This window comes from Sander lucioperca, chromosome 12 (assembly GCF_008315115.2).
Source record: "Sander lucioperca isolate FBNREF2018 chromosome 12, SLUC_FBN_1.2, whole genome shotgun sequence".
NCBI lineage: Eukaryota > Metazoa > Chordata > Actinopteri > Perciformes > Percidae > Sander > Sander lucioperca.
The window spans coordinates 17,747,286-17,759,291 of NC_050184.1; the positions used below are offsets into that span (position 1 = coordinate 17,747,286).

At 45.1% G+C, this 12,006-nt stretch overlaps 1 protein-coding gene across 7 annotated transcripts in view; it reads left to right on the plus strand.

The window, feature by feature from the left end:
* lama5 (laminin, alpha 5) overlaps positions 1-12,006 on the plus strand; it is a 120,210-nt gene that overhangs the window by 90,735 nt on the left and 17,469 nt on the right. For all 7 annotated transcript variants that reach the window (XR_004899078.1, XM_036008448.1, XM_036008447.1 and 4 more), the window contains exons 41-54: positions 642-872; positions 2,153-2,266; positions 2,369-2,499; positions 3,012-3,092; positions 4,349-4,563; positions 4,704-4,804; positions 5,260-5,443; positions 6,020-6,160; positions 6,372-6,523; positions 7,019-7,129; positions 7,326-7,437; positions 8,250-8,423; positions 10,127-10,323; positions 10,690-10,806. Coding sequence is in view for 6 of the 7 variants with exons in the window: in XM_036008448.1 (XP_035864341.1) it covers positions 642-872; positions 2,153-2,266; positions 2,369-2,499; positions 3,012-3,092; positions 4,349-4,563; positions 4,704-4,804; positions 5,260-5,443; positions 6,020-6,160; positions 6,372-6,523; positions 7,019-7,129; positions 7,326-7,437; positions 8,250-8,423; positions 10,127-10,323; positions 10,690-10,806 (2,061 nt within the window). In the remaining variant the exon portion in view is untranslated. The remainder of the gene's footprint in view (positions 1-641; positions 873-2,152; positions 2,267-2,368; positions 2,500-3,011; positions 3,093-4,348; positions 4,564-4,703; positions 4,805-5,259; positions 5,444-6,019; positions 6,161-6,371; positions 6,524-7,018; positions 7,130-7,325; positions 7,438-8,249; positions 8,424-10,126; positions 10,324-10,689; positions 10,807-12,006) is intronic.

The following is a 12,006-nucleotide window of genomic DNA, read 5'->3' on the forward strand; positions in this document are numbered from 1 at the left end:
TTATATAGACCTTAGTGGTCCCCTAATACTGTATCTGAAGTCTCTTTTATATAGGCCTTAGTGGTCCCCTAATACTGTATCTGAAGTCTCTTTTATATAGACCTTAGTGGTCCCCTAATACTGTATCTGAAGTCTCTTTTATATAGGCCTCAGTGGTCCCCTAATACTGTATCTGAAGTCTCTTTTATATAGACCTTAGTGGTCCCCTAATACTGTATCTGAAGTCTCTTTTATATAGACCTTAGTGGTCCCCTAATACTGTATCTGAAGTCTCTTTTATATAGACCTTAGTGGTCCCCTAATACTGTATCTGAAGTCTCTTTTATATAGGCCTTAGTGGTCCCCTAATACTGTATCTGAAGTCTCTTTTATATAGACCTTAGTGGTCCCCTAATACTGTATCTGAAGTCTCTTTTATATAGACCTTAGTGGTCCCCTAATACTGTATCTGAAGTCTCTTTTATATAGACCTTAGTGGTCCCCTAATACTGTATCTGAAGTCTCTTTTATATAGACCTTAGTGGTCCCCTAATACACCTACCGATATCAGCATTTTAGGCGGTATCGGAGGTGTTTCCCATACTGGTATCTGTATCGGAACATCTCAACTTTGTTCATCTCCCTACTTCCTCTCCTCCCAGGGAAGTTTCCGGCATGCTCAGACCGGTAACTCGGTGTCTCGGGAGGAGCTGATGATGGTCCTGGTGGGTCTGGAGTCCCTGCAGATCCGAGCCCTGCACTCCCAGTCGGCCCACTCCGTGTCGCTCCGCGGCGCCGTGCTGGAGGCCGCCGACAACCTGCCCGCCGGTCGCCATGCCAACAACGTGGAGATCTGCATGTGTCCCGCCAATTACCTGGGAGACTCGTGTCAGGTGAGGGACCAGGACCATGTTTCCCAAACGCATCGTAATGCTTTCTTACTACCAATACAGTATCTTTGAGGGAATCGCTGTGTGTTTGTAGAAACGTGAGACGGTGCATTTTTATTTGTAACCTAACTGAACAAAACTCTGAATCAAAAACACTGTCCCATACATGTCGATCTGAATCAGTTAGTCGATTAACTGATTAGTTGACCGACACAAAATAAATCGGCAAATATTGGGTTTCTGAGGACTATGGTTAACTGCTCCTCAGATCTCTGCAGGGTAAATCCAGACAGCTAGCTAGACTATCTGTCCAATCTGAGTTTTCTGTTGCACGACTAAAGGCAGCTACACACCAACCAGACGGCCGACCGTCGTCAGAAAAGCCAGTCAGACTGATCAGTCTCCCCGAGTTGGTCAAAAAAGTGCCTCAGAACACACCGAAGAGACGAGACGTAATACGTCTCCATAACAGCAGGCAGCGCTAATCTGGATTGTCGCCCAAAAATGAAAACCAGCAGCTGATTGGACGAACGCGTCACATGGATCTGGCTGCTCCTTCCGGATTTTGGATTTTTCGAACGTCCATTAATGGCGACTCATTCAGAATACGATCTCATATTGTACTAAAATAGTTCACCGAAACGTGTTTCTGAAAACATTTTAAGAGAGAAATAGGCCGTGCAGCTGCTGAATCTGTCTTCATTTCAGATTGACAAAGGTCAGTTTGAAAGATTTTCGTCAGATTTTGAGAGGCTTAGTCACGCTCATCCCCCTAGCCGTTTCCGGGTGAGTCCCGACTGCCCTGTCTCTGACTGAGCATGTCAGGTCGGCGAAAATGAAGGCCGACGGCTCCTCTAACGGACGACGGCATGGAACACACCGAACAGACTCCAGTCACTAATCTCGCCAGACTGTCCAACGGCCAATTATCGGCCCAGTGTCTAACTGCTTTAAAACTACTTTTGAACGTACACGTTCCACCAAAACAAGTTCCTTCCAGAGACTATTTAGCAGAGGCACCGTGGCTCCGTCCGGAGCTTAGCACCACCCAAGACGACAGTGATTGGTTTAAAAGAAATGCCAATAAACCAGAGCGGAAGAAGGTCTGGCAATGCGAGACTGGGTTGGTCCAAGTAAGAAATCTCAATCAGCTGATTTGAACATGTTGAAAACGTAAAGTTTGAATCCGTAGAAAGAGTTGAACATGCATGGGGGGAAGCAGCTGAAGCAGTATGAATAGTTGGGGAGGTGTGATCTAATGTTTTCTCTCTTCCTCTCTTTAGAAATGTGCTCCGGGTTACTACAGAGACACCATCGGCCTGTTTCTGGGGAAGTGTGTTCCCTGCAACTGTAACGGACACTCGGACCGCTGTCTGGATGGATCTGGAATCTGTCTGGTGAGAATTTGGCGCACAAACCTCTCTGTCCTTCGTGATATCGCTCCCCTTCAGTGATAAGTTAGTCATCACGCGTCGCCGTCTGTTCTCTCCGTCCGTCAGAACTGCCAGCACAACACTGCCGGCGACCACTGCGAGAGTTGCCTGGGTGGTTTCCTTGGCAACAACAGCCTTGACGGACAGGCGGTGGCGTGCTCCAGTTGTCCCTGCCCACTGAGGGTCCCGTCCAACAAGTCAGTACATTTCACTCTCTTTTCTTATTGGTTTTCTCATGAAATTCAAGATTTATTTATTTTATTAGGAATAAAAAAAGTAGGACTGGACAAGCTCAACTCATGTAGATAGCTTTGAAGGCTGGGTGCTGGATCCTAAACATGAATAATCATGAACAAAGCTACTTGGACGACATTCAAATTTGATTGATTGATTTCAAGTTTATTACCCCACAATGGACGTTTCAGGCAATTAATCAACGATTCTGTAAATGTGCCAGTGTTAGCCAGATGACTAATTTTCTACTGTAGTCCTAGTTATCCAGCATGCATATATTTATGGTCGGAGAAAACCCGAGGCCCCCGGAGGAAACCCACGCAAACACAGGGAGAACATAGCCAGCTCCCCACAGAAAGGCCCCAAACATGGATGGAATCTGCAGTGCCTACTTTCTGTGAGGCACAAGTGCTAACCACTGAGCCCACTGGGCCGTAATCCTGTTTTAACTGGTTGTTTTGGTCTCCGTGTGCAGCTTTGCAGAGGGCTGTGTGCAGAAAGTCGACAGGATGCAGTGTCTGTGCATGCCGGGCTACGCCGGACCACACTGTGAAAGGTAATGCAGCTCCTGAACACAGTGACAAAACCTACGCAGTTTCATACGTTCTTTTTACCACATTACGGTACGTTCTCATGCTGCTGAGGTGGAGACCTCTGGCTCAGAGTCTGAGAACTAAACCTTTAAAGATATGGATTGGAAAATTCAGACATTTTGAGGACACTACAGGTGAACAGGGTCAACTTTTAACCAAAAGATATCAGCATGAAACCTCCCCAGTTGAGTTTTCTGAAATTGTTATGTTTAAATATGTAAATGCTAACTTTTTGGTAAATGTAGGATACATTTACAGACACACATAGACAAAGTGTAGAACTCATAAACACCTAAATGTGATTTTTTTGGATGTTTTCTTTCCTTAGTGGTCCCCTAATACTGTATCTGAAGTCTCTTTTATATAGACCTTAGTGGTCCCCTAATACTGTATCTGAAGTCTCTTTTATATAGACCTTAGTGGTCCCCTAATACTGTATCTGAAGTCTCTTTTATATAGACCTTAGTGGTCCCCTAATACTGTATCTGAAGTCTCTTTTATATAGACCTTAGTGGTCCCCTAATACTGTATCTGAAGTCTCTTTTATATAGACCTTAGTGGTCCCCTAATACTGTATCTGAAGTCTCTTTATATAGACCTTAGTGGTCCCCTAATACTGTATCTGAAGTCTCTTTTATATAGACCTTAGTGGTCCCCTAATACTGTATCTGAAGTCTCTTTTATATAGGCCTTAGTGGTCCCCTAATACTGTATCTGAAGTCTCTTTTATATAGACCTCAGTGGTCCCCTAATACTGTATCTGAAGTCTCTTTTATATAGACCTTAGTGGTCCCCTAATACTGTATCTGAAGTCTCTTTTATATAGACCTTAGTGGTCCCCTAATACTGTATCTGAAGTCTCTTTCCCTAAATTCAGCCTTGGTCCAGAATTCCAGCCACTAGAGCCAGTCCCACAATGAGCTTTCCTTAGGATGTGCCATTTCTGTGTCTGTAGCTTTAAATGCTATTGAGGAGGAGAGAGGGGGGGCAAGGTGGAACCTCATAAAGTGAAATTTTCATGCCATGGGACCTTTTAAGGAAGCAAAATAGCCCAAAACCTCAAAATTAAAAAATGTTTTTGCCTGTAGTGTCTCCCTTTAAGTAGTAACTACAATGGCAATGTAGTGGATTCTTATTGGATAACATGAGGACTCAGTTTATCATTTTGGCGCAATATATCACTTCAGATACGTGTCATTAAATATCTCCCTCTTAACAGGTGTGCCCCCGGTTACTATGGCAATCCCATGGTGCTCGGCAGCAGGTGCCAGCTGTGCCATTGCCACGGCAACACGGACCCCAACATGCTGTTCACCGACTGCCACCCGCTGACCGGCGAGTGTCTTGGCTGCATGCACGACACGGCCGGGCCTCACTGTGACATCTGCGCTCCCGGTTACTACGGGGACGCCATCACCGCCAAAAACTGCACCAGTGAGTTCAGCCTCGAGCTCAGTACAGCCACAGTTCATGAGATGCAGTCATGTGTTCATCTGATTGATTGCGTGAAAGCGTCAATTGAGTGAAGGAATCAGAAGTTAAGTTGAGTTTGTTCTTTCTTTTCTTTAACGCAGAATGTAACTGCTCTCCGTGTGGCACCGAGTCATGTGACCCTCACACCGGACAGTGTCGCTGCAAGGCGGGAGTCACCGGAGCGCTCTGCGACCGCTGTGAGGTAAGCGTCCGTTCCGTTCAAGCCGTTGCCAAATGAGTTGCTACAAAGTCAATTAAAACTCTTAGCTCCACACAACTCTCTCTGGATTTCTCAGTATGACTATGTTCAGAAGATTGTGGCGTCTGGTGACTTTCCCGCGCATGAAATTTGAGATTGTAGTTTTTTACAGTAGTCTGAGGGATTTCAGATGAGAGGCAGAAGATCAAACTGCCATAGCATCAAAGGGTTATGTTTTCCATACAAATGGTCAGGAGACAGCGTCAGAGGGGGGCAGTTTCTTTTAACACTACAAAGGGATGTGTGATGGATATTACTGTAACATGCCTTGTGATCTCAGGAAGAACTCAACTGTAATATGCATGGCTCAAACGTCTCCTGTCTGAGGACAGAAACTGTTGTCTTTTCGTGGAGCGACTCCTCTACAACAATCTGCCTGAATCTGTTTTCCATGCCAGGACGCCCGGTTTGGCTTTGACTCGTGCTCCGGCTGTCGCCAGTGCGACTGCAACGCCTCTGCGGCTCTGGTCAAGCTGTGCGACCCCCGGAGCGGTCAGTGCGCCTGTCAGCCCGGGGTCAACGGGCCCAGCTGCAGACAGTGCGCTCCTGGACACTGGGACTACGGACCCAACGGATGCAAGAGTGAGTGCATGCATGACCACTACACAGCGTACTATACTTGATTATTGCAGTTACAATTACAGCTTATCACAACCCCTCCTGTCCCAGCCCACAACAGAATTTGGTTTCCAAATTTTCTCATACACACCCAATTTGTTATTACGGCATAATGTACGGCATCTTTGCAGCCTGAACACAAATTCCAGATGCAACCGGTACAGTAATGTTGGGGTGGGACAAAATATCCACACGGCAATATATGGTTGTCCTTCTTCGTGCGATACGAGAATCGATAACGCTTGCGCCAAATATCGATATTTTAATGAACAAAATAAGGAGCTGTAAAGGTAGCAGTAGTAAGAAACAGTGGCATAAGCAGCAATAGCAGCAGCAGCAGTCATATTAATAGTAGCCGTAGGAACTAGCAGTACCAATAATATTAGTTGTTTCAGCAGGAGGAGTCATAGTCGCCATATCAGATCGTAGCCTTCACCGTTGACTTGCGGTTGCTGCTGTTATCAAATCACACTGCGGATGCAAAAATGGTTCTTATGAAATGGACCCCGGCGGTTCTGTTCCACGCCTTCTTCTCTCCAGAGTGCGGCTGCAGAGGAGGCCGCTGTGACCCGCGCACCGGAGAGTGCCGCTGTCCTGACGGGATGACAGGAAAACAGTGCGACACCTGCTCACAGAAATACAGCGTACCTGTAGAGCAGCACAATGGCATGCACTGTGAACGTAAGAAAATACACACTCACACATACGGGCTGACAGCAACTGATAAATGTATGTGTTGAATGTAGTTATATGATACATTTAAAATGTGCTTAAAGGAGAGAGAAAATACCAAACATTTCTTAGAGAGTGTTATATCTCACCTAACCCTTACGTGGAATTAATTGTGTGTGTGTGTGTGTATGTGTGTGTGTGTGTGTGTGCTTTGTTGCAGCATGTGACAGCTGTGTCATCGTCCTGTTGGAGGATCTGGACAAAATAAACGCCAACTTCAGCTCAGTAGCCGGTCAGCTGAGCAGTCTCAATGCCAGCTCCATGGCCTGGGCTCAGCTGCACAGTCTCAACAAGTCTGTGGAGGAGATCGCTGTAAGTGCACACACACACACACACACACACACACGCACACACACATGCGCACGCACACACACGCGCACACACACACACACACACACACATGCACGCACACACACGCACCTACACTCACGTGTACACATGCGCGCACACACACTCACACAAATACACACGCATGCACGCACACACTCACTCACACACATGCACGCACCTACACACACACACACACACACACACACACACACACACACACACAAACACACACACACTGGGCGGGATTTTTGGGTCTCTGTAAATTATACATGTGTATGTGTACATATACACATACACACACTTACATACGTACACACACTCACTCTCACACACTCAGACGCATGCACGCACGCATGCACACACAGACACACACACACACACACACACACACACAATGTGGCTCAAGCCTGTAAGACTGCTGTGCTGTTGGTGTCATGTATACTTTTTTATAATAAACTCATTTTCCCATGGTTCTAGCGTGCCATAGAGAACTACAACAGTACGCTGGATGACAGCAGGAGTCGGGCCGACATGCTGGAGGCTGAGATCATGAACATCAATGACGACATTGATGAACTGCAGGGCAAGGTGTGGTCACTGATGATGACGACGACCACACACACTCACACACACCCAGTCTTTATTTAAACACTTCTGTAATACTCCATCTTTCATCATAAATGTTTTCGTCCTTCGACAGCATGAAACGAGCTTATTGTAAATGTCTGTGTTTCCACGTAGAACTGAGCGTGTTATGTTGTTGTTGTTGTTGTGGTGTTTCTAGGCGACAGTGATGAGCGGCAGGGTCGGTGACCTGCGGGACAGTACCACTAACACACACCAGAGGGCCGAGGACCTGCTGTCCTCCATCAAGAACATGACCGTGGATTTAAACCGTAAGACAGAGGACAATGACTCCATTACCAATCAGTTCAAAACAGAATTACATTACAATGTAATGCAGACTGTTGATTTAAGTTCAATTCAATTTTGTTTATAGTGTCATATCATAACAGAAGTTATCTCAGGACACTTTACAGATAGAGTAGGTGTAGACCACACTCTATTATTTACAGAGACCCAAAAATCCCCCCCCCCCCTCCCCCAAAAGCAAGCATTTAGTGCAACAGTGGCGAGGACAATCTTCCAATACTATGAGAAGCTGAGACAGAAACCTGAGAGACAGGACTGTTTACTGTGGCAGACAGTTGATTGATTGTTTGTTTGTGATGCATTATGTAATAAAACATCCAGATGTAATACATTTATACTTCATTTTGTAATCACAGCCGCATTATGTCATAATCTGCCGCATGTTGTAATAAAAACGCAATATGTAATACATTTAGTAATGTGTATTGACCAATGAAAGCTAATACTAATCTACTGAACAAATAGTGTATATTTTTAAAACTAATTTTGAGTACCCATAATTCACGCTAGAATTTCATGAAATAAACATGACAATGTTATAAAAAAATGAATGAATACATCCATTTTGGTTGGTTATTACATAATGCACCATATTACATTTTTGTATTTGTTTGGCAGTTCAGTTTAAATAACAATCTTTACCAGCATCGCTTACTGCACCTTTAATACATAATGTGGGTGTTATTACACAATGAAGTGAATATTTATTACATTTTGACATTTAAGTACATAATGCGTTGTTATTACATATTGCGTTGTGACGTGCTTTCTACAGACATCATGATGATGGCGAACCGCTCCTCGCTGAACAACACGGAGGCAGGGCAGGATGACGGGGACAGGGAAAGGAAGATTAGGGAGGTGCAGGCCATGCTGAGGGAGATGAGGTACCGGAGCTTCGTGGGACAGAAGAAAGTGGCTGACAGAGAGAAGACCGAGGCCCACAAATGTAAGTCTATTCCCTCAGGCAAACAAACAAAATCGAATTCTGAATTCAACACATTGGGTCGGGACCTTTGGCATCACTAATTGACGCTCTTGGTCGGGTCCTTTGGCATCACTAATTGACGCTCTGGGTCGGGATCTTTGGTGTCACTTTTTGATGCTCTGGGTCAGGACCTTTGGCGTCACTTTTTGATGCTCTGGGTCAGGACCTTTGGCTTCACTTTTTGATGCTCTGGGTCAGGACCTTTGGCGTCACTTTTTGATGCTCTGGGTCAGGACCTTTGGCGTCACTTTTTGATGCTCTGGGTCAGGACCTTTGGCTTCACTTTTTGATGCTCTGGGTCAGGACCTTTGGCGTCACTTTTTGATGCTCTGGGTCAGGACCTTTGGCTTCACTTTTTGATGCTCTGGGTCAGGACCTTTGGCATCACCTTTTGATGCTCTGGGTCGGGACCTTTGGCGTCACTTTTTGACGCACTTGGTCGGGACCTTTGGCGTCACTTTTTGAAGCTCTTGGTCGAGACTTTTGGCATCACCTTTTGACGCTCTGGTTCGGGACCTTTGGCATCACTAATTGACATGCTGGGTCAGGACTTTTGGCATTACTAATTGACGCTCTTGGTCGGGACCTTTGGCGTCAGTTTTTGACGCTCTTGGTCGGGACCTTTGGCATCACCTTTTGACGCTCTGGGTCGGGACCTTTGGTGTCACTAATTGATGCTCTGGGTCGGGACCTTTGGTGGGGACCTTTGGCATCACTAATTGACGTGCTGGGTCGGGACCTTTGGCATCACTAATTGACGCTCTTGGTCGGGACCTTTGGCGTCAGTTTTTAACGCTCTTGGTCGGGACCTTTGGCGTCACTAATTGACGCTCTTGGTCGGGACCTTTGGCGTCGGGACCTTTGGCGTCAGTTTTTGACGCTCTTGGTCGGGACCTTTGGCATCACTAATTGACGCTCTTGGTCGGGACCTTTGGCGTCAGTTTTTGACGCTCTTGGTCGGGACCTTTGGCATCACCTTTTGACGCTCTGGGTCGGGACCTTTGGCGTCATTTTTTGACGCTCTGGGTTGGGACCTTTGGTGTCACTAATTGACGCTCTGGGTCGGGACCTTTGGTGGGGACCTTTGGCATCACTAATTGACGTGCTGAGTCGGGACCTTTGGCATCACTAATTGACGCTCTTGGTCGGGACCTTTGGCGTCAGTTTTTGACGCTCTTGGTCGGGACCTTTGGCATCACCTTTTGACGCTCTGGTTCGGGACCTTTGGCGTCACGTTTTGACGCTCTCGGTTGGGACCTTTGGCATCACTAATTGACATGCTGGGTCAGGACCTTTGGCATCACTAATTGACGCTCTTGGTCAGGACCTTTGGCGTCAGTTTTTGACGCTCTGGTTCGGGACCTTTGGCATCACCTTTTGATGCTCTGGGTCGGGACCTTTGGTGTTACTTTTTTATGCTCTGGGTCGGGACCTTTGGTGTCACTAATTGACGCTCTGGGTCAGGACCTTTGGTGTCACTAATTGACGCTCTCAGGTTACAAAATGAATAAAAGATTAAAAACTGGGTCTAATGTAATTTGCTAAGTATACTTACTAAACTGACCTATTGCAAAGTGACACAAATTAAACTTTACCGCAACAAAAAAGTCATAGTAAATTGTAGTTGTGATGACATCCTTGGTTCCCCTCCTGTTCCCTGCTAGTGTTGGATCGTGTTAACAAGGAGTTGGCAGGTCTTCAGGGAGAAAACAGCAACTTGGCCAAGGGTATCCGAGAGCGCCTGTCCCGCTTCCACTCTGACATGATGGATCTCCGAGACGCCCTGAACCAAGCGGTGAACAACACGGCCAGAGCCGCAGAGATCAACAACGGCAATGAGAAAACCCTGGAGGACAACCAGGTGAGCTGGGAAACCAACAGTAACAGGGAGGGAGGAGCAGTAGGGCTGGGACCATGTATGCTTCTGTCCCGATTCCATTCTTTTGATCAGAATACAGCATCATACAGATCGAAAATCTGCTTAGAAATGTTGGATAGGATAGAACAACACAATGTTGTTCTGCTAAATAGAACATTACATTCATAAGTTTCATTTGTTTTCATTTTAAACTAATTGTATATCCCAATACAATACACATTTCCTATAGGCTCAGTCTGCCACTTTTAAAAAAAACAGTTCCAGTTCCATGAAAAATGATATTGGGTGTCTCTCTCTCTCTCTCTCTCCCTCTCTCCCTCTCTCTCTCTCTCTCTCTCTCTCTCTCAGAGGAGAATAGGAGACCTGCTGTCGAAGCAGAAGGAGGTGACCGAGCAGTTACACATGGCTGAAGACGACATAACCCAGGTCAACCACGTGGTGCCCATGCTGCACGACTCCAAAGAGGTCAGAACAAACAGAAACATGTAGTTGAAATTGTGCTAACATGTCTGGGCTCTACCTGCTGTTCAAACTCGAATAATATAAATGTACTGAGCAGCTTCACACCCGTCTTCGGAGGGACAAAAAGAAACTCCGGTTCAGTTCATAAATTGTTGGATGCTCTTGGGAATGTTGAAAACACTTAGAGTTGAGATACTGACAGCTTAAGTTACTTTACAAATCAACAATTTTGCATACATAACACATGTCGTTTATAAAATATCATGTTTTATTAAAAATGAAGCTAGCCAACAATATAACGGCCTACAAGTCCAGCTGAAATGATTAGACCATTAAACACACAACTGTTTGGATCCTTTCCACTTATTTATACTTTAAGTACATTTTCTGGATATTACTTACATACTTTTACTTAAAGGTCCTATAACATGCTGCTTTTTGGATTCTTTTATATAGGCCTTAGTGGTCCCCTAATACTGTATCTGAAGTCTCTTTTATATAGGCCTTAGTGGTCCTCTAATACTGTATCTGAAGTCTTTAATATAGGCCTTAGTGGTCCCCTAATACTGTATCTGAAGTCTCTTTTATATAGACCTTAGTGGTCCCCTAATACTGTATCTGAAGTCTCTTTTATATAGGTCTTAGTGGTCCCCTAATACTGTATCTCAAGTCTCTTTTATATAGACCTTAGTGGTCCCCTAATACTGTATCTGAAGTGTCTTTTATATAGACCTTAGTGGTCCCCTAATACTGTATCTGAAGTCTCTTTTATATAGACCTTAGTGGTCCTCTAATACTGTATCTGAAGTCTTTAATATAGGCCTTAGTGGTCCCCTAATACTGTATCTGAAGTCTCTTTTATATAGACCTTAGTGGTCCCCTAATACTGTATCTGAAGTCTCTTTTATATAGGTCTTAGTGGTCCCCTAATACTGTATCTCAAGTCTCTTTTATATAGACCTTAGTGGTCCCCTAATACTGTATCTGAAGTGTCTTTTATATAGACCTTAGTGGTCCCCTAATACTGTATCTGAAGTCTCTTTATATAGACCTTAGTGGTCCCCTAATACTGTATCTCAAGTCTCTTTTATATAGACCTTAGTGGTCCCCTAATACTGTATCTGAAGTCTCTTTTATATAGACCTTAGTGGTCCCCTAATACTGTATCTGAAGTCTCTTTTATATAGACCTTAGTGGTCCCCT